The sequence below is a fragment of the Rhinolophus sinicus genome, linkage group LG07 (assembly GCF_036562045.2).
Source record: "Rhinolophus sinicus isolate RSC01 linkage group LG07, ASM3656204v1, whole genome shotgun sequence".
NCBI classification, from domain to species: domain Eukaryota; kingdom Metazoa; phylum Chordata; class Mammalia; order Chiroptera; family Rhinolophidae; genus Rhinolophus; species Rhinolophus sinicus.
Window position 1 is genome coordinate 50,600,548 of NC_133757.1, and position 22,340 is coordinate 50,622,887.

At 43.2% G+C, this 22,340-nt stretch overlaps 2 protein-coding genes across 8 annotated transcripts in view; both read right to left on the minus strand.

Moving 5' to 3' along the window:
- The window catches only part of USP54 (ubiquitin specific peptidase 54), a 119,567-nt gene extending 110,394 nt beyond the window's left edge, over window positions 1-9,173 (minus strand). Inside the window, exon 1 of one of the 7 annotated variants that reach the window (XM_019745795.2) lies at window positions 9,030-9,173. The gene's annotated coding sequence lies outside the window, so the exon portion shown is untranslated. Of the gene's footprint in view, window positions 1-4,631; window positions 4,774-7,807; window positions 8,175-8,381; window positions 8,621-8,660; window positions 8,786-9,029 lie in introns of those variants that run through there. The other 6 variants (XM_019745799.2, XM_019745793.2, XM_019745798.2 and 3 more) reach the window with 6 other exon arrangements.
- Window positions 9,174-12,882: 3,709 nt separating this feature from the next.
- Window positions 12,883-21,155, minus strand: MYOZ1 (myozenin 1). Its single transcript, XM_019745839.2, has 6 exons — window positions 21,058-21,155; window positions 19,778-19,867; window positions 17,805-17,983; window positions 15,672-15,915; window positions 15,136-15,301; window positions 12,883-13,393 (listed from the first exon to the last, which is right to left on the minus strand). Exons 2-6 carry the CDS (start codon window positions 19,848-19,850, stop codon window positions 13,162-13,164), a joined length of 894 nt encoding a protein of 297 aa, XP_019601398.1. The 5' UTR covers window positions 19,851-19,867; window positions 21,058-21,155; the 3' UTR covers window positions 12,883-13,161.
- Between the last annotated feature and the right edge of the window lie 1,185 nt (window positions 21,156-22,340).

The window sequence follows — 22,340 nt, forward strand, 5'->3', positions numbered from 1 at the left end:
CCGTTTCCAGCCCAAGAGATTCAGATAGAAAAACCTGCTTCAGGAGGGAAATCAGGATGTTCACCTTGGCCTGAGCAGAATTATGTATAGTAAATAGGAGGGCTTTAGGCAGGGGCCTGTGAGCTTGATACCCGGAGTCCCATTGTTTCTCAGGTACCTAGCAAAAATGTACCTGCCAATGTTCCACTCTTCCTCAACTACCTGTACATGGCCCATTCTCACTTTTGAAATCTAAGACCCCATTCGCTCCTTTTCGACTTTGTCCAAAATGTCATATATACCCAATTTTCTGTCTTTGGAATTTTTATGCTTATGTGAATTCCCCACAGGCATGTATTAAAATTTGATTTTCTCCTATTAATCTGTCCCTGTTAATTTGATTGTTAGCCCAGCTAGAAGTACTCAGAAGACGGGAGGGAAAGTATTACATATTTTTTAGCCCCCACACTAGGTTATTGGTTCTCCTAACCCCTGATCTGACTGGATCTGTGTTATTGGTGGTTCAGCAGCAAACACATGAATTCAGACCCTTTTAGTTACAGCATGCCTTCTTTTTCATCAAATATTTACACCATGTAACGGAGCTTTCGGCAGTATCAATTTTGAGCAGATAATACTATTTGATGTTATATACCATAGTCTGAAAATTAATAACTACCATTTTTGAGCACCCTATTTTACAGAGGGGGATGTCACTTAATGAGCTGAAGATCACAATGCTAATAACTGACAATTGAAATGGAACCCAAGTTTTGTTTTATCCCAGTGTCCACCTCCCTCTCAATGCTAAACTCATAAATGTCCACATGTCAGGATTTCCCTTCAGAAGAGAGCTGTGAGGGGACATTGCTCCTAAAGAATTGTTTTCCCCCAAGCATAACAATAATGAGGAAAAACCAGTTTCTTCTATATACATGATTAAATACCTGATACAATTATTATTTTATATTCTATTGTGGATTTTCAACCTGATCAATTTTATTCAGCTATCGTCTCCCCAACTTTAAATTCAACTCGTTTAAAAAAAAAAAAAAATTCAACTCGTTTAACTCAAATGGCACATCACTATAATAATATTAAATGAGTTCCTGAATTTTATAGTCAAATCTAATTTGTACCCAGAAGTGGTATTTTCCCCATCATTTTAATTCATAGTTTTATTCACCAGATTTGGTTTAAAGAATTCTAACCTTCTTAGAACTTTCTAACTGTTAAGGCAACATCAAAACATTACAATGCACATTCTAGTGTTTTACCCACTGGTGGTCAAGAGGTTTCCCATAAAAACAAACAGTAAACTAAAAACATTGCAAGTATATGACAAAGGATTAATATTTTTACTATAGCTTTAAAACACGTCAAAATAAGAAAACAAAACGAAAATTGGCAAAGACATGAACAGCTAGAAAATGTGATTATCTTGAAAATCCAAAAGAACCAAATGAAAAATCATATTTAATAAAAGAATATAAGGTAATCCAATTCAGGATCAACAGAGAAGAATCAATAACTGTCCTATATGCCAGTAATAACCAAATTTTGAAATGTCTTGAGGTGAAAGATCCCAATTGCTATAACTTTAAATAACTATAAAATACCTAGAAATTAAACATGTACAAGACCAATATGAAAAGAACTGTAAACTTTGCTGAAGGATTTTTTTAACCTAAATAGAGAATATCCTGTCTATAAATGGGAAGTATCATATCAATATTATAAAAATATAAATGCTCCCATAAAGTAAGTAATCTGTCTACTTGTGATCAATCCCATTACAATCACAAAAGAATTTTTGTTTGTAATGAAACCTGAAAGTCCATTACTGAAAGAAAGAAAAAAAATGTTCTTGAGTATATTCTAAGACTGAGAGGAAACCTAACCTTGAAACATACTCTATATAGGTCGACAACAATTAAACTGGGTGGTATTGGCCCAGAAATAAACAGATCAACTGAAAAGAAAGTGAGAAACCAACACACATACATATGTATATATGACATTTTAGAGCATGATGAAGATAAGATTTCACATCAGTGAAGACAGGGATAGGATACTCAATAAATAGGGTTGGGTTAATTGCATGTTTGGAGAAAAAGGTACCTCACAAAACACACAAAAATAAATTCAAGATTGATTAAAGAGCTAAATATTTTTTAGCTGCAAAGTATTACCAAAAAACACAGAATATTTTCATAATTTGGGGATCGGAAAAGCTTTCTTAAGCCCCAAAATCTAGAAGCCATTAGAAAAAGATATAACTATGAAATACAAAAATTTTAGTACATCAATAGACACTATAAATAATGTAACACACTAGAAAAATATGTGCAATATATATAAAAAGTACAGAATTGTGTCCGCATACATATAAAAAGTTCTTGTTAATCAATAGGTAAAAGAAAACACCCAGTTAAAAAACAGACCAAGAACAGAACAAGCAATTTCACAGAAACATAAACAGCCAATAAACACATAAAAAGATGCTCAAACTCATGAGTAAACTGGAAAGGGGGATAGGTGAAAAAGGGGAAGAGATTAAAAAGTACAAATTGCCAGTTACCGTGTTTCCCCGAAAGTAAGACCTAGCTGGACAATCAGCTCTAATGCATCTTTTGGAGCAAAAATTAACATAAGACCCGGTCTCATACCAGGTCTTATCTAACGTAAGACCGGGTCTATATTAATTTTTGCTCCAAAATACACATGAGAGCTGATTGTCCAGCTACGTCTTACTTTCGGGGAAACCCAATCTTATAGTTTAAAATAAGACCAGGTCATATATTAATTTTTGCTCCAAAAGACACATTAGAGCTGATTGTCCGGCTAGGTCTTATTTTTGGGGAAATATGGTATAAAAATAGTCACGGGGATGGGAAGTATAGCATAGGGAATATAATCAATATTATAATAACTATATGTGGTGTCAGATGGGTACCAGACTTACCAGGGTGATCACTTCGTAAGTTATATAAATGTCTAATTACTATGTTGTACACCTGAAACTAATAATATATGTCAACTGTTAATTGAAAATCTTTAAAATTATTTTAAAAATAAGCAATCTGGAAACTGAAAATTAAAACAAAATTTTTTGCCCGTTATATTACGTAGCAAAAATGTACAAGATTGACAACATCAAGTGTTGGCAAGTATGTAAAGATATAGGCACTTTCATAAACTGCTGGTGGAATGCAGAATGGTACAGACTATATAAAGGGTAGATTGGCAGTATCTTTCAAAACTGAAAGCACGCATACCTTTTAAGCAACAATTCTGGGCACCTACTCTAAAAGGCAGTCTAGAACATGTACACAAGAGACAATAAGGGATTTTCATTTTAGTGTTGTTGGTAATTGCAAAAATCTGGGACAACTTAAATGTCCATGGATAAAGGAACAGTTAAATAAATTACAGTAATTCAAACTGAAATACAATCAGCTATTAAAAAGTGTGTACTGACAGGATGAGATCTCTCAAAGGTATACTGCTAAGTTTTTAAAAAAAGAGCTGCAGAAAAAATACATTATCATTCCACTGATTTAAAAAAACTATAAATAGGGCCGGCCCGGTGGCTCAGGCGGTTAGAGCTCCATGCTCCTAACTCCGAAGGTTGCCGGTTTGATTCCCACATGGGCCAGTGGGCTCTCAACCACAAGGTTGCCAGTTCAATTCCTCAATTCCCGCAAGGGATGGTGGGCAGCGCCCCCTGCAACTAAGATTGAACATGGCACCTTGAGCTGAGCTGCCGCTGAGCTGCCGCTGAGCTGCCGCTGAGCTGCCGGATGGCTCAGTTGGTTGTAGTGCGTCCTCTCAACCACAAGGTTGCCGGTTCGACTCCCACAAGGGATGGTGGGCTGTGCCCCCTGCAACTAGCAATGGCAACTGGACCTGGAGCTGAGCTGCGCCCTCCACAACTAAGACTGAAAGAACAACAACTTGAAGCTGAACAGCACCCTCCACAACTAAGACTGAAAGGACAACAACTTGACTTGGAAAAAAGAAGTCCTGGAAGTACACACTGTTCCCCAATAAAGTCATGTTCCCCTCCCCCCAAAAAAAATCTATAAAAAAAAAACTATAAATAGATATATAAAGTATAAACACACACAAAAAGGACTGGAAGAAAAACCACCAAACAAGATATTTCTGGAAGGGCAATCTATATTCCTTAGCCTATATAGATACAGCATTATATTTCTTAAAGACTGTATTCTTTGTTCTCTTTAAAGTATTTTAAGTATACAATTTAAATATTTATTAAAAATTTTAAGTGCTTTTAAAAAGACAAAACAGCCAGTCAAGAAAAATAATATGACAAATTGTTCAACTTTACAGGCAATCAAAGAAATGGAAATTTAAAATAAGATACTACTTTTCACCTACCATGTAAATTGTTTTTGGTTTGTTCCTTGAGTCTCTATTTACTGTTGCTAATTTAAGCACTAGGAAATTAATACTTTTCCCCACTCATCCCAGTAGGAGTGTAAATGGATAGAACCTTTCCAGAGGGTATGTGTATCAAAGCAGAAGAAAAGAACTTCAAGCTCTCCTGAGGATGAAGAGTTAAAGAATGCTTTTAGACTATTATCCTCCTCACATATCATAAACTGCTCTTTCAGTTTTCAACCCACCTGGAGTAGAAGTTCCATTCTTAGTCCTCAGGGCTCTTCCTCTCATCTCATTCTCTTGCTCTAAACCTTTTTTGGAAAAATGTCTCAATGCCTCAAAAATAACTCACATAGGGCCGGCCCGGTGGTTCAGGCGGTTGGAGCTCCATGCTCCTAACTCCGAAGGCTGCCAGTTCGATTCCCACATGGGCCAGTAGGCTCTCAACCACAAGGTTGCCAGTTCAATTCCTCGAGTCCCGCAAGGGATGGTGGGCCCCGCCCCCTGCAACTAGGATTGAGCACAGCACCTTGAGCTGAGCTGCCTCCCGTATGGCTCAGTTGGTTGGAGCACGGGCTCTCAACCACAAGGTTGCCGGTTCGACTCCTGCAAGAGATGGTGGGCTGCGCCCCCTGCAACTAGCAAAAGCAACTGGATGTGGAGCTGAGCTGCACCCTCCACAGCTAAGACTGAAAGGACAACAACTTGAAGCTGAACAGCACCCTCCACAACTAGGATTGAAAGGACAACAACTTGACTTGGAAAAAAAGAAAAAAGTCTTGGAAGTACACACTGTTCCCCAATGAAGTCCTGTTCCCTTTCCCCAATAAAATAAAAATAAATAAATAAATAAATAACTCACATAAAAAAAGTAAGCACCCGGCTCACTTAGTTAAAAGGTGTTAGAAAACACAAGAATCTCATTCACACCCACATGCTATTCCATCTAAAATCTATACAGATGAGGGGCTGCTGCAGAAACTCAACTCAATGAAAAAAAAAAACTGCATCACGGACTCACCATCAAATTTACATGTATTTCTTAAGAATACCGTGTATTACAACATAGTTGTACACCTCCATTTTTTAAAGACACTAATCATTTATTAAAATGGGCCAGCACCACAGCTGGGCACAGAAAAAAATGAAAACAGTGATATAACAAACCAAATGTTGGAAGCATTTGAATAAGTTATCTGAATGCATTTATCCTAAGTATAAGAAGTGTAAGTACAGTATAAGGGAAACAAGTAATTAGTTTGTTCTGTCATCTATAGCCTCCTGATATAACTGGTTTCCTAAAATTAGCTGAGAGCATCTAAAACTCTCAATTATCTTTAATGTATAGCAATTATTAAGTATAATTTGGCAATGTGGTACGGTAGAAGGAACACTGAATTGGAAATCAGAATACCTGGGACATTGTAGCTGTATGACTTTGGGCAAGTCATTTAAAAGTTCTCTAGGCTTTAGTTTCCTCAGTATAAAAGGATGGACTAGACTGGTTGACTTTTAAGCATTCAACTAAGTAAGTCTAGAACTAAGTATCAACACTACACTGATGATATTTTTCCTTCTCAGATTTTTAAAGAAACCATGTACTAAGATATAAAATTTGAATTTCAACCAGATAATCAGATTTTGGAGTCTGAAATATAGAGCTTTAAAAAATCTGAAAGTAAATATATAAATACATGTAATATGTATATATTTTTCTCAATACAAAAAAATTGCAGGATAAAAAATATTTGACTTAATCCTTTAAAGTCCACTGTAATTAACATTTGCCATATATACTGTGTTTCCCCAAAAATAAGACCTAGCCGGACCATCAACTCTAACGCGTCTTTTGGAGCAAAAATTAATATAAGACCCAGTCTTATACCGGGTCTTATCTAACATAAGACCGGGTCTTATATTAATTTTTGCTCCAAAAGACGCGTTAGAGCTGATGGTCTGGCTAGGTCTTACTTTTAGGGAAACACGGTATGAATATAGATAACCATTTCCACGGTTAAAATGATCATTTTCTGGAAGCTTATAAATGTTAACAACTGCTTATTACAACTATTTTCCCAAACATAGCTCCCTGTACAATTATATCCAACATGAATATGGCAATTTACTCAATTCTCTGTACAATATAAATTTCATATTTAGCATCATGATAATATTGAAATTAATTCCCCATATGCGTGTAAATGTTTGATAGAGGAAAATCTATGAATAAAGACAGAGATTGAATTCTGGTCTTCTGTCCAATTCCACCTCCAATCTCTGCCCTCCTCCCCACATCCCAAGGCTCCCTTTCTGCAAAAGAAAGGAATCTTGCTTAGGTTTTTCCAATCACGTATATTTCTAACTCCCTAATCTGACATTTACCAGCTCTGTAATCTTTGGCAACTTTTTAATTTTTTAATCTTCAGTTTTCTTATTTTTAACATTGAAGTATTAGTAGCAGCTGAAGAGCAGGGTGCTGTGAAAATAAAATGAGATAATGTGCCTGGAACATTAATAATCACCCAACAAATGTTAGCTATTGTGCTTATAATCATTATTATTATTATTATTATTATTGATTTAAGATGCTTAGTGATATTTATTTTGAATACTAAAAAAAAAATAAATATTAAATTATGAACTTACCCGAGAATTTGAGCCCCAAGTTTCTATTCTAACTTTCATCTCTTCTGAGAAATGTAGTATGTGTTTTACTGATACAGCATAGTCAACTACTATACTATAAACATAGTAAGCTGCTCAGGGACAGAACCTTGTTTCATAAACGTGTGTTCATATATTGTGTGCTCATTTGTTTCTCTATTACTCTCCTTTCCTAGGGTCTGAGCAATTTCAAGGCAGAGAGCAAGGCTTACTTGTATTTGTATCCTGAAAGCTTAGTAATCAGACACAAAATAGGTCTCAATAAATGTTTGATGAATGGATAAATGAATTAATTAATCTTTTCCCCCTGCAATGCCTTACACACAGTACTCTACACATAACAGGAACTCAGTAAAGCTCGTTAATGGATTCATGCAGAAATCTTTTGGACTCTACCACATAAATCTTGCCTCAAAAAAAGCACTTTAAAGTTTAGCTATTAACATTACAAATGAAAAGTTTTAGTCTAAAACATATCAGATAAATAGGTTCAAAGACTAACCACATCAAGGCTAGCTCTAGAAAAATTTAAAAGCCATTATTCGAATTAATGAATTTGTGAACCTCAACACGGAAAAATCCAGTTACATAATCAAAGAGAGGTTATCCCTTGCACATTTATACTTATAAAAGGTAGTGAGAAAAATTATCAGAAAGCTGTTATCTGTAGATCGAAATGGATAAATTATTTTTATGCCTGAATTGAAACCACTGTTTTCCCTAGAAATAAGATTTTAACAAGCAAAGTAGTCCAAACCTGTCTCCAGAACAGTCCTTGAGTCTCAGACTAAACGCTTTGCCCTCTGGTGATTTTAACTCCTGGGAGACTCCTTTTATTTCCAGGTTGACAGATATTCAAAACTTGCTTGGTCTCCTAAAATAAAACCTAATCCATTTCTTAAAAGGCAAATAATCTAAACAGGCACACTTTGGGAACACTAGGTTTTACATTCAAGTAACTAAAACTATCCCTAGTGTTCAATCTGCGGCTGCTGCTGCTGCAATAAAAACACTTTTCTTAGTTTGTAAGTTACATTCGTGGAAGGTTTAAGTGTCGTACTGCACGTTCTTTCACTGTATCATCTAAGCTGATTTTACACTGCATATATAATTTCCGAAATATACTGTAAAGGAATTCTACAATTGAATGAATCTGGCAAGAAACGTGATCTCCAACTCAATACGCTCCAGAGGAAGCACATCTGAGGGTTTTTTTTCCTCTCAAACAGTTCTCTCCCGCGCCCACCCCCACTTTATCTTAGAACAGCAATCATTCATGATCCCACTCAGTCTCTCCACCGAAAGAACCTTCCCAACTAATACTAGCTCACCAGGAACCTCCTTTCATATCTCAAAGTCCGTGGGGGATTTCTTTGGGAGGGACGGGAGGCGAAGGTCCGGGACGCCACCGTTCCCGCCAAGCCCTTTAGGACGCAGGTCCTGGCGCGCCTCAAGTCCCGGACTAGCCTCAGGCGGGGCCCCCGGGAGCTGCGAAGGTCTGACACACGCACACACACGCACACGCATCCCCACCAGTGCAAAGCAAACCGGGCCCAACCTCTGTGCTCCCATTCAACATAGCCTTCTCCTAGCTGTACCCCATTTCTTACCACTTATTCCTCGATGTAGTCCGGTCTCTTTAACCGTTTCTGAGTCCCGGTAACCCTCTCCCTCCCAACACACACACACACACACACACACACACACACACACACAGAGGCTTCCACGCTCTGGCCCCTGCCCCTTGAACCCTGCTCCACCCCGTCCCTCCCCCTAGACCTCCCAGCAGCTGCACCCCTCCCCGCGTGCCCCAGTGCAGACCGGCGCCCAGTCCCTATACCCACTAGACCTGGGTCCTTCCCTACACGTCACACTCGCGCCCATTCCCCCCGTGACCCGACCCTCCCCTCCCCCTCCCTGGGCGCTCCCCCTGCACCCCGTTCCCTCCAGCCCCGCCCCCCTGAGTGTGTCGCACTCACCGCTCTTGCCGCCGCATCCTTGCCGCCGCGGCTGCTATAGCTACAGGGAGCCAAGGCAACCAGCTCTCGCGACACTTTCCTCCGCGAGAACAACCCAGGAGAACGTCTCGCAAGAAAGTACAAACATGAGTCAGGCTCCCGACGGCTGAGTGTCTCGCGATAGCATTAGATAAAATGGCGGCTGCAGGGCGTTTCAGGGGTGGCCTGGGAAGGTCTAGAGGTGGGCGAGAGCGAGGGAGAATGTGGAGCCGGCCGGAGAGTCGGGAACTAGTGCAGCCGGGACAGTCTGAGCTGGGGATGTTAGGGTAGTGGACCCCACGCTGGAATAACTAGGGATGTGGCCTGCTCTTTGCCCAAGTGCCTCCAACTTAGAGCAATGTCGCCTTTAGCTGAAGTTCCCGTTTTCCCGGCATTTTCCTTCTGCATGCGGAGTAGGGATGAAGCAAGACAGAAATTGACCTTCCCGTGTCCTCATTACCTTCCTTCAGGAAGTTTTCATACATTTTTCCCCTACCGTGGTTTGCAAATGGTATTGGACTTCACAGAAATGTTTGTTTCTCCGCTGGTGCCACCCCCCCCCCCGTCAGTTAGCCCGACTCAAATAGGCAACACAAGTTTGTCTTTTAAATCAGGCACAGGTGTTGGGATGCGGAAGGGGATCGCATTGGTGTGTGGTTTGAACTTGGCGCTTGCTGCCCTGTGGACACATCCTTGTGACTTAGTGACTCTGTCAACATTTAAGTTGGAGGGCTTGCTGTCTCTGCCCTCAGACAACTATAAATGCAGACTGAGTAACATCTAGAACAGAAGGTAGACTTAACGGCCGGTCATCAAGGAACAATAAAACAGAGGGGAACAAATAAAGGAACAGAAATAATAAATGGAGAATTTATTTCATTCTCTCACAGCCCCTGAATAGCTCTCATAGTCTAGACCACTGCTGTCCAGTAGAAATATACTGCAAACCGCATTAAGCAATTTAAAATTTCGAGTATCCACATTTCTTAAAAGAAATAGGAAATTTTAGTTAATTTTTAACCTAAAATATCATTTCAATATGTAATCAATATCTTTAAGTTATTGATGAGATATTTTTTCATACTAAGTCTTCAAAATCCAGTGTTTCTATACACAGAGCATCTCAATTCTGACTAGGCTCATTTTAAAAGCCTAAAAGCCACGTGTGTCTAGTGACTACAGTATTGGCCCGCAAAGCTCTGAACCCTAGAAGAGGGAATGAGCTATCTGGGTGAGGTTAGGGGCACAGTATAATAGGCATGTGGTTTATGTAAAAGAAACCCTTAAAGTTCCTAACTCAGATGGCTACAGAGGCTAGGCAAGTAACAATAAAAGATGGCCTGAAGAAAGGATGTTTTAACTCAAGAATAATGTCCAGGCAAAGAGAGAGCAAAGCTTGAGGATTTGACTGGATTTCTGGTTAGATCCTGTGCAAGTACGCACTTTAATGCATTAAACCACCATTGCATCTTCTGATAATAATTTGACTCTCAAGTAGACTTTTATACTAAGAAAATAATTTCACAACCAACCTGGGCTTCCTGTAAATTAATGAGCTTGCATCATGATTTTTCGTTACATTTAAGATTTCAGACATTATGAGTTTGGAAAAACTTAAGTTTGTAGGTTTTCAGAGCTGTTGACTAGCAGATGCTGGACTTCTTGTTTTGTTTTGGGGGTTTTTTTGGTGTTTTTTTTTAAAGGTTTTATTGGGGAAGGGGAACAGGACTTTATTAGGGAACAGTGTGTACTTCCAGGACTTTTTTTTTTTTTTCTTTCTTTCTTTTTCCTAAGTCAAGTTGTCCTTTCAATCTTAGTTGTGGAGGGTGCTGTTCAGCTTCAAGTCGTTGTCCTTTCAGCCTTAGTTGTGGGAGGGCGCAGCTCAGCTCCAGGTCCAGTTGCCGTTGCTAGTTGCAGGGGGCACAGCCCACCATCCCTTGCGGGACTCGAGGAATTGAACTGGCAGCCTTGTGGTTGAGAGCCCACTGGCCCATGTGGGAATCGTACCGGCAGCCTTCGGAGTTAGGAGCACGGAGCTCTAACCGCCTGAGCCACCGGGCCGGCCCTGGACTTCTTGTTTTTAATCCCAACTTTAAGAGTATGCATTTAATAAGTATTTTATGATTGACTGTGAAATCTCTTTGTCACGGGTTGTTACTAGCCTTTGTACCTCTGATGCCTGACCTCGTAAGTACCTGGTATACAGTAGGCACTCAATAAACATTTGTTAAAGAAATATAGTCCATAACTTTTTGGGAGGGCTCATAGACTTTTAAACATGAGAATCAGATGAACGCTATGAAGCCTTATCCAGATCCTATCTGTGCCCTAACCATATTCCCTCAGCCTACCTCAGAGTTCACTACAACTTTGGTAGACAGATCCTGCACAAGCCCATAGCTTCCTACCTCAAACACCTTTGTCTAGAATTGCCAACAGAGTTAACATTCCTGGTAACAATACACAACCAATGAGAGATGGATTTGGTGGCTAAATATTCCGGTTCCCTCCCCTCTCAGTGGGGCAATTCTGATGTAGTGTTTCTCAAATTTTACCAATGCATAAGAATCACCTGGAGAGCTTAATAAGCCACAGATTCTTGAGTTTGTACTTTTAACCAAACTCCCAGAAGATAATGCTGCTGCCAGTCCGTGGACCACAGTTTGAATAGTGTTTTTCCCAGAGTCCCCAGTGGGATTCAGCCCCAATTGCTCAAAGCACCTTTATTGGCTTTCTTCTCCCTAACATTGCTTGGATTCTGGGATCACCTCCCATGTTAACTACTTGTATCCAAACCTTTGTTCCAGGATCTGTTTGGGGGAAAATCCAAACTATGACAACACTCTACTTAGAAAAATGCATGTAGAAGTAGAGTTTTGTGTACAAGTTCACAGAACGTATGAACCCCCTGAAATTTATTTGGTTTGTAAAGGAACGTGACCAGGATAAATATCATATGACCCAAGGTCCATGAAAATTGAATCAGTCTATGCAGAGTCTAGCAAATTAGTATAATCTTTAATGGCTCAAGAAGTTGGCTGACTTTGGCCAGCTCTCAGAATTTATTTTCCCAGAACCTATTGAGTCATCTCTTTATTCTTCCTGGTCTGCATCACTTTTTACTTTGTAGAACATAGGAGTAAGTCTGGGATTCTAAAGAAACCTCATGCTTGAAATCAATAAAAAGAGTAATGTTACTCATTCTTATTGGGCTCTCGTGCTTTCTTCCCAATTGCATTGCTTTCTGGACACCACTGCAGTGCCCCCATGACTCTTAGTTCTTTTCTTGCTGTGTTAGTACAGAGCAAGGCCTACTATAACTACTACAGCTGGTTTCTCCCACTTCCTTCTGGATTCCAACATGGCTCCCTATTCTATCTCATCCTTTTGGGAATCCGTAACCTTTGACATATATTTCTAAGCCCACTCTGATGTCATCTGGAAACTTCATGGCATTTCTAGTTCTGTAATAATTGGGTAATCCTGATTATCCCAATTTCTAATCAGCTACAAAAAGAGAACTAACAGCAGGGTCACCACCACCTACTTCCTAACCACAGCACACAATAGCTTCTTAGCTGTGCCCACATATGGACCAGTACGTGTGTCTGTGCGTGATTATTGGTCTTATGTTACTGTTGAATAAGAATGCCTTTGTATACACCTATGAATGTGGTTTCATGGGTGTGGATGTGGGTGTGGGTGTGTAAGTAACCAGAGCTCAGGTCTGGTCTTGAAGTTTGAATCATGAATGTTTAGTATTTGACTTTAATTAGTCTCTGTGCATTGTTCGCCTCAGTTTTCGTCTGCCCTCAAATAACAGAGGAAGAATGAGTTCATTTCCTTGAAGTTTATTGACTGTTACTGGTGGCGGAGCAAATTCCATAAAAGAACAGTTTCCATACAGAGAAAGTGGAAGGGGAGCTCTGAGGTGGTAAGGAAGGATGCTGGAGTGGGAACTTAGACTGAGGGATGGAAAGGCAGATTTCTCCCTTCTTTTTCCCTCCATTCCCAAAAGGATACTAGATTTACAATGGGAGCCTCTTGCTCAGCTTCCCTCTCCAAATTGGAACCAGAGAGGGGAAACTTGATGCAAAGTAGAGGAGGAAACACCTCACAACTCCTCTGTTTCTCCATCCAAGGGGATGCTAATACGCACGTTGTAGTCTGCATGCTCCCCGGAGCTCAGCCAGGGAATCGGGGTTCGATTGAAAGAAGGCCTATTGGAGAGGTTCTGGTTGTAGAGGACCAGGGGTTCACTCAGCAGGGGTCCCAGGTCAAACTTGGGCATCTGGAAGGTCATTCGTTTGGATGCCTTCTCATATCCACCATAAGGCATTGCTGTCCTGAAAAGGTGACACATTATTTCATTAAAAACCAGACCAAAAGGAGCAGAGCTTTATCAGTAAGATGTTACTCTGTTTTGAAGCTGGGGAGTCTCTGAATTCTAGTGTGAGATTGCTTCTGCACTCCTTATTCTTTTTCTCCCTTAGCACTCCATTCCCCCTTCCTGGTTTCCTGGTTTCCTCAAAGCTAATAATGAAAAAAGGAGTCTAATTGGTACTAGATAGCCTCATGAGCAGCTGTGGCGCAGACCAGCATTTTAGAAAAAGTGACCCCAAACACTGTAGACCCAAGGGTCTGAGGCTACCTTAAAGTACAATGTAGAACCCCTACCCCACCTCCAGTGGATAGTACCTGGCCTAACTGAGAGGAATAACATTTCCTGGAAAATCCAGGCTCCTTAGGACCAGATGCAAGAGCCCTTCTCTAGCACTTTCCTATCCTACTTTCACACAGATCTACTATCCACAGACTGGAGAAGCCCAAAAGAACAGATATTCAAACCTCCCTAAGGGAGGTTATAAAGGACTAGACTCATACTGCAGGAACAGTAATGGAACCCTAACCTTGAAAGAAGGGAGCCTTCTAGAGGCCTTTAGGGGGGTGGGCGGTGGGAGATGAGGGTAAGGGGGATCAAATATATGGTGATGGAAGGAGAACTGACTCTGGGTGGTGAATACACAATGGGATTTATAGATGATGTAATACAGAATTGTACATCTGAAATCTATGTAATTTTACTAACAATTGTCACCCCAATAAATTTTAAAAAAAGAGGCCTTTAAATGTGTAATATATTACTCCCATTTTACAGTCAAGGCAACCAAGGCTCAGAAATAGGGTGACCTTCCCATGCCCACACAGCTAATAAGTGGCCTATGAACTAAAATTTAAATCCTGGGCTGGCCCAGTGGCTCAGGCGGTTGGAGCTCCGTGCTCCTAACTCCGAAGGCTGCCGGTTCGATTCCCACATGGGCCAGTGGGCTCCCAGCCACAAGGTTGCCAGTTCGATCCCTCGAGTCCCACAAGGGATGGTGGGCTCTGCCCCCTGCAACTAGGATTGAACACGGCACCTTGAGCTGAGCTGCCTCCCGGATGGCTCAGTTGTTGGTTGGAGCGCGTGCTCTCAACCACAAGGTTGCCAGTTCAATTCCTCGACTCCCGCAAGGGATGGTGGGCAGCGCCCCCTGCAACTAAAATTGAACATGGCACCTTGAGCTGAGCTGCCGCTGAGCTCCCGGATGGCTCAGTTGGTTGGAGTATGTCCTCTCAACCACAAGGTTGCCGGTTCGACTCCCGCAAGGGATGGTGGGCTGTGCCCCCTGCAACTAGCAACGGCAACTGGACCTGGAGCTGAGCTGCGCCCTCCACAACTAAGACTGAAAGAACAACAACTTGAAGCTGAACAGCACCCTCCACAACTAAGATTGAAAGGACAACAACTTGACTTGGAGAAAAAGTCCTGAAAGTGCACACTGTTCCCCAATAAAGTCCTGTTCCCCTTAAAAAAAATAAATAAATAAAAATAAAAATTTAAATCCTGCCTCCCAATAAATTTTCTGTCATCATACTATGCTGTTTCTCTGAGCTAGAGTGAAAAGAGCAAAGGCCCTCAATTAGGGTCCCCATATTCCTCCCATGCCTCCTCAGCCTCCTGAAACATTTGAACCAAAGTTTCCATCCCAATGAGGGACGTGTTACCACACACTCGCATGCATCTGTTTCCTTCCCCCATCACCGCTACCTGTTGAAGGACTTGTATTCGGGGAGTTCAGCTTTGGCCCCATAGGCCAGCAGGTCAATGCCAAGTTCCACTTTTTGCTGGGGGTCAACCCCCATGGCTTTCTCCCATGGGGAAATATAGGTCTTGAACACAGTGATATGTTTTCCTCCTCCACCTGCCTGGTCTCCTGGCAGCCATGGGAGAGAAAAGTAAGTCAAATAATAGCAGGTAGTAGCCAGTGGAAGTTAGTCTCGTACCCTTGCACTAGGGAAGTTGCTGGAGCCAAGTACCAAAGGTATAGCAGCCTGGTAATTGTATAATGTTTGCAGAATAATGACAGCCTGGGGTCGGATCTAGGGCTGAAACTGAAAAGCCAGAAAGGTGACTGAGAGACAAGGCTTCTGGGTGAAATAGATACATGTTTGTATTCTCCTGGACCCATAGAGTCCACCAAGAAATCTCAGGCCTCTCCTGCTCCCTACACCCAATTTAGGCCTCCTTCCTGTGGATATCGCTGCTCTAGGGACCAGACATTACTCTTGGGTGAAGATACTTGCCTGTTCCTGTATCGCCAGCCCCTGCTGTGCCAGCAGTGCCTCCTCTGCCGGGCTGGCCTCCCGGACCACCTGTACCTTCAGATCCAGACCCAGGGCCCTGATGCTGCTGATGATCAGAGCCGTACTGTCCAGCAGAGCCACTTCCCCTTGCCTGGTCTCCACCGCTGCCCTTGCTGTAGGAGAATCCCTGACCCGCTGTGCCCAGCTGTCCCCCCACTGTGGGAAGGAACTTCTGGAAGTGATCCTGAAAAGGACAGAGTTCGGGGAAGGTTAGTGATGGGTATGGGGAACACACAAAGATACAGGTATGCATAGCAAGGAGGATGTGATCAGATAATGGCAACCAAAAGACACTGAATCCTCTATGATTCTCCCCTCCAATAGATGGATAATGGATAGCCTGACTGAGAGAAATTAAACTCTCCTTAAGGGGTTAGACCCCCAATGGCTCAGTACCTCCAATTGTACCTCAGGATGAGAGCAACTCATTCTCCTTTCCCATCCTTACCAAGGCAAAGTGGACCAAGACTTCTGCTCAACTAAACTTTGAGAGGATAGGTTTGGCCTGGAGAACTCAGCCTTAATTTGAAGAACTAGAGAGCTCTCTGCCCCCTCCCCCTCCTCATCTAGTCAGACAGGACTCTTCTCTCTCTCCCTCTTTTTCTCCCTCTCTTTTCTTGGTGCTTGTTGGACCAGGACTTCTTGACAGTGAAATTGTAGTGGGAGGGGGAAGGGTGGCCAAAAGGGCAACACTAGATTCAGCCCCAAGGCCTAAAAATAACCCTGCCAACTCCTTCAGGAGGCTCTCCTGGCCACCCACCACACACAACCCAATGCTCCACCCAGTGTAACCAGACCCAGGCAGGAAGGAGGGCTTTTGGTCTCCTAAAGTTAGATATAACCAGCTCAGCATCTTCACTCTGCTTCTACATAAGGGCCAACGACAGACACTTCTGCCCCTGGCCCCATATAGGCATCTATTTCCACTCTCCCCTGGCCGGCTGCCCAGGGAAGGTGGAGGGGAAATAAAGGAAATGGAGAAGAGCCTCTCCGTGTCAGCTATAACATCTTGTGCCTGGCCTCTTTCCAATCTTCACTTCTCTTTCTTTGAAGGATCCTGACGAGGGAATGTAGGATCTTCAAGGATGGTTTCAGTCCCCACATCTGGGGTCCTTAGATGAAAGAATGGCGGAAGAAGGAGATGACCGTAAAAATTCACTTAATTCTTTCTAGGGTTGCCAGATTGAGCAAATAAAATTACAGGATACCAGTTAAATCTGAATCGCAGATACACAACAAACACTTTTTTAGTATAAATATGCTACAAATATTGCATGGGACATTTTTATATATGAGAGTATCCGTTATATATCTGAAATTCAAATTTTACTGAATGTCCTATATTTTTAAATTTAATTTTTATGCCCCAAACATTTTGTGGGACATACTTATACTAAAAAATTATTCATTGTGTGTCTGAAATTTAAGTGCCTTGTTTGTTTGTTTTTATCCCCCCACTGGACTGTTTTTGTTGTTTTAAATTTTTATTGGGGAACAGGTTTTCCAGGACCCATCAGTTGTCCTTCAATCTAATTGTGGAGAGCGCAGCTCAGCTCCAAGTCCAGTCTCCGTTTTCAATCTTTAGTTGCAGGGGGAGCAGCCTACCATTCCATGTGGGAATTGAACCGGCAACCTTGTTGTTGAGAGTTCACGCTCTAACCAACTGAGCCATCCGGCTGCGCTTGGTGTTTTGTTTTTTTATGTCCAAAATATCGCATTGGACATACTTTACTAAAAAAATTATTTGTGTGTATCTCAACTTTTAAATACAGGGCTGGACTTCCTGTGTTTTATCTGGAAATCCTATCTTTAACACTTACCCATACTGAGAAGGAATTTTCTGCCTGAGGGTGTGGTTCCCTCCCTCCCACTTCACTAGCTCTAAGATAGAGGCTGAGTTTCATAGGTGGGCTGTAACTCACCCTGGAGCTGTTGAGGGCTTGATATATCTGGGAATTGAACAGGCTATAAATTTGCAGAGGGGAGGTTGGTGATAATTTGGAGATTCATAGCCTATCAAGAAGTTGTCCTCAGGAGCACGAGGCTTTGAGGGTGGTAAAGTCCTGAACTCACCATTGAGCTGTCAGAAAAGACATCAGGATGATTTTCATAGATAAATTTCTCCACCCGCATCTGGCGCAGTTTGAACATCTTGGAGCCCCGGTTTGTGAGCAGCGACAGCTCCTCCAACATCACATCCCTGGGGACACTGATCTTCTTGCCCAGGTTCAGGCCTGAGCTCTCCTGTCCACCTTTCAGGGAGGTGGGGAGGAAGAGGCAAGGGGAAGAGGAAAGTGGGGTTTTCTGGGCTAAGTATGCAGATGCCACCCACAGCTGTGTGTGTCCCAGCAGAGACCCCTGAGGGAAGCAGATGCTGCCTGTGATGTCTGATCTAATTCTGTCTAGTTTGTGAGGGATTTTGATTTCTTGGATTTGGAGTTGGAGAGAATGAAAGCATGGGAACTGGGCTGCAGAGTGGAGACAGACTGGGATAGAAAAGAGTGAATGGGGTCAGTGGGGCATGGGCATGGGGCTATCGGGCAAAAGGAGTAAACAACGTCATAGGCGGAAGCCACTGAGGAAGCTACAGCCTGGGAGAAAGCCCGAAAGCTGTGGGGAGCCCCTCTGTATGGAGTCAGCCACCTCTAAATACTGGGGACGGGGACAAGAGCCAAAACAATGTGTACAAGTGGACGTTTTGGTCAATGTTGCTCAAGCAGTAGTTCACTGTCATCAGAAGTGTCTGGACGCTGATGGGAACCACTTTGAGCACCTCTTGTAATTGCAGACGTCAAACGTGACTTGTATTCATCTTTTGTTATCGGTGTATGTTGAGTATTACAATTTTAATACAGTTTCCCTTTCTTAAAAGGCACCCTCTGTACAGACTCCTGACTTTCGTTTTTTTTTTTATTTTTAGTTAGTTGACATTCAATATTATATTAGTTTCAGGTGTACAGCATAGTGGTTAGACATTTATATAATTTACGAAGTGATCCTCCCAATACAAATGTAGTACCCACCTGGTACTATGCATAGTTACTACCATATTATTGACTATATTCTCTTTACTGTACTTTACATCCCTGTGACTATTTTGTGACGACCAATTTGTATTTCTTAATCCCTTCACCTTTATCACCCATCCCCCCCCAATCCCCTCGCATCTAGCAACCATCATTTTGTTCTCTGTATCAATGAGTCTATTTCTGTTTAGTTTGTTTATTTTCTTTTTTAGATTCCACATATAAGTGAAATCGTATGGTATTTGTCTTTCTCTGTCTGACTTATTTCACTCAGCATAATACTCTTTAGGTCCATCTATGTTGTCACAAATGGTAAGATTTCATTCTTTTTTATGGCTGAGTAATATTCCATTATACATAGTAGTATGTACCACATCTTCTTTATCCAGTGGTCTATTGATGGGAATTTCAGTTGCCTCCATATCCTGGCTATCGTAAATAATGCTGCAGTGAGCATCGGGGTGCATATATCTTTGTGAATTAGTGTTTTGGATTTCCTTTCCCTACTCTTTCCCTCAGTGAACCCTCGCTGCAAATAGCCTCTTGGTATTGGGAGAGCTGGTCACATGCACATACTCCTACGACCCCCAGGAAAAATGCCTGAGCAGTTTCCCATTTTAAATACTTACATAGGCTCCCTAGCTTTGGGGAAAGAAGTAAGGAAATGAACCATTTCTTGAGACCTTACTCTATGCCAATCTCCATCATATATATTTTCTTCCTTAAACATACCTCACTGGCCTGCGGGTCCTGTTGTCGTGGACCTGCGCTGGGTAGGATGGCCTGGGTATTGTCTCAGATTGCAAGGTGAGAAGTGTGGAAGGGTGAGTAGTCAGTGTTGACTCCTTTCTCCTTGTACCACCACCACCATCCCTCACCCTACCCCACCCCTGAATTCCTCTTGTCTCATGCATGTCTCTTCACCATAAGACATACGTAACCTTACGATATTGCTGGGACTCGTGCCAGAGATGCTCTTAATAAGAAGTGCCACACTAAGTAGGTGCAAACAGGCCATACCTCCAGTGAGTTCCATGATCAGCTTGCTGGATTTCCTCTTTTTGTTGGGGGCTGGGGTTCCTGAGAGCGGCATTGTGGAGGTGGTTCAGCCTGGATAGGGTGCAGTTGGAAGGGGCAGTTGGAAGATGAACAGGCATTGGGAAAGGTGAGTGTCTACAGGAAGGCAGCACTGCTTAACCTGGGGTTAAGGCCTTCAGGGAACAAAATTTCATCAGATTTTCAAAGAAGTATATATCCTCTCAAACAGTGAAAACCCACTGCTTTAGGGCTTCTCTTTTCTTTGGAGACAGGGCAGAAACTATAGATGTACCCCCTGTCCCTACCTTCTATCAACCTCTTTGCAGCTGTTTTACAAAGAGCTGTATGTGGATTAGGAACACAGAGTGTTGGTGGGCAGGGGGCGAAACAAACAAATAACACGCAGGCAGGGCAATGCACCCAGGTTTCATTGGCATGATTTGACGTTTTTATTTGCATGGGGATCTCAGCTTGGGGCTGTCATTCCAAGCTCTCGTCTCTCCTCAGTCTTCCCCAACCCCCAGGGGGCAGAAAAATGTTCTGCCAGGGTCGAGGAGATGCAGCCAAACACAGTCTCCATAGGAAGGAGAAGTTGTTGCTCCTCCACTGGGCCAGCTGGAATGTGGCCTGGAGGTCACAGCCGTGCTCCTTGCTCCCTTTCAGTCACTCCTGCCCCAGACCCCAGAACTGGAGTGCAGGGGGGTGCGGGGGGGTGTCAGGGGACATTTGAACTTTGATGCATGTCAACTCAGCAATATCATAGCAGCGGGGCATTGAGGGAGGACAGGAACATCACAATAATATCTGGCAGTGGAGGGGGGACAAGCTGGGAAAAGACAGACTCCAGCTCCTCTTTCACAGAGGCTGGCACGCAGCAAAAATGCTGTCTTCTGCTGAATCTTGTCTCACAACACATCTGCAATTCTACTAACTCAGTGGGGTCTGCTGAGGCCAGAGTCCAGGAACTGCTAAATGGACTCTCCCTGTACCTTTCAGCCTCAACCAGGTTCTTTTTTTTCCATCCCGCCTCTTAGACCTCTTTCTCACTTCTCCAGAGCCTCCCCCAATATCTCTACTCCCCCACCCTCCTGGGCCCCTCTCCTTCCAACTCTCTGCGGCTCCCCTGAACTGAACAGCTGGGAGTTGAACACAGATGGGGGAGGGGGCGACTATCCCAGGATCAAAGGTCACTGCTGCAGACACAGACACAGCAGTCAACAGAATGGGCTCCAGCGCCTCTGCTCACAGAGTTGGAGACTTACCGGCTGCTCAGGCGGTGGTCAGCTCTCCCTGGGGTCCAGCAGCTTTGGAGGACTGAGCTACTGTGACCGAAGAACCCAAGCTGGGCAGGCGGGGGCAGCATTGGCAGCGGGGGAGGGAGGGTGGTTATTAATAGAGATGATGAGCACAGCTCAAATGGCACAGGGGGTACTGAGACCCTGGAACCAAGACCCCGCCCTCCTTGCCCAGAGGCTCAGGAACAGAGGAAAGGGCTTTGGGATTCTCTCACTAAGCTGTCTGAATCAGGGGTCAGTGTGCCCAGGGACTTACTCTCCCTTGGCACCTAGAGTCTGAAATCCAAAGAAGCATTCAGGGAGAAATTGAAAACTGAAAGGGAAAGAGGAGGCAGGCAGCAAGTAGGAGACAGAAACGCAGAGTGGGAGAGCAAGAACCTGGAGAACCTGTCCCGAGAACCACTCAGAGCCAATCCAGGCCACAGCTGGAGAGACATGTGGTGGCATTTTGGGTGGGAAGGCTTAAGGTGCTATGTATGGAGAAGGGAAGTCTGTTCCCAATGGAACTACTCTTTGAAAGTTCCTGGATGGTTTGTTCTTTCTTCTGGCAGGGCCAGATCTCGGCAGCTTAAGGGACCAAATTAACCAAACCCAGTGCTTTTTAAGCTGGAAGGGAAGATGTTGGCGAACTTGACCGGTTTCTGCCATTTCACCCCGTTTTGCTGTTGGGGTGCTCAGTTCAGCCTACTCTGCCAGATAGATGTTGGCGTCTCCCTGAGCAGCGCATGAAGACTTCTGCCTTACTAAGGCCTCACTCTCTGAGATTACTACTTGGGGTTTTCTTCAAAGGGAACACACACCCCAGAGGATGTGGACTGTCCCATTCGCATTGTTCCTGAGGAGCCTCTGGGCAGGGCCACTGGCTTGAGAGCCCCCTTATGAGAAGCGTGTCATTTGCCTAGCCCCTTCTTCAGTAGCCCCAGGAGCACCCTGGATCCCCCTCTACCTTCTGTTCAGGTTCTGGAACCAGCTGCTGCTGCACATGTGCTGCAGCCACCACCACCCTGTTGTGGCTGCTTTAGGAAGCAGCGTTTGTAGCTCCCAGAATACCCCTCGGTCCCTCTGTGAGCTCTCTACTCTTCCTGCCCCTGCCCTTTCCCCATCCTGAACTTTTCAGGTTCACGCTAGGGGCTGAAAGGGCTCCCTGCCCCCTACAGTTGGCCTCTTTCCAGACCAGTTTAGCATCCAGATCCCTCATCTTTTGTCCTCCATTTCCTCCCAACCCAAAGAAGCAATTAGAGGAAAAAACA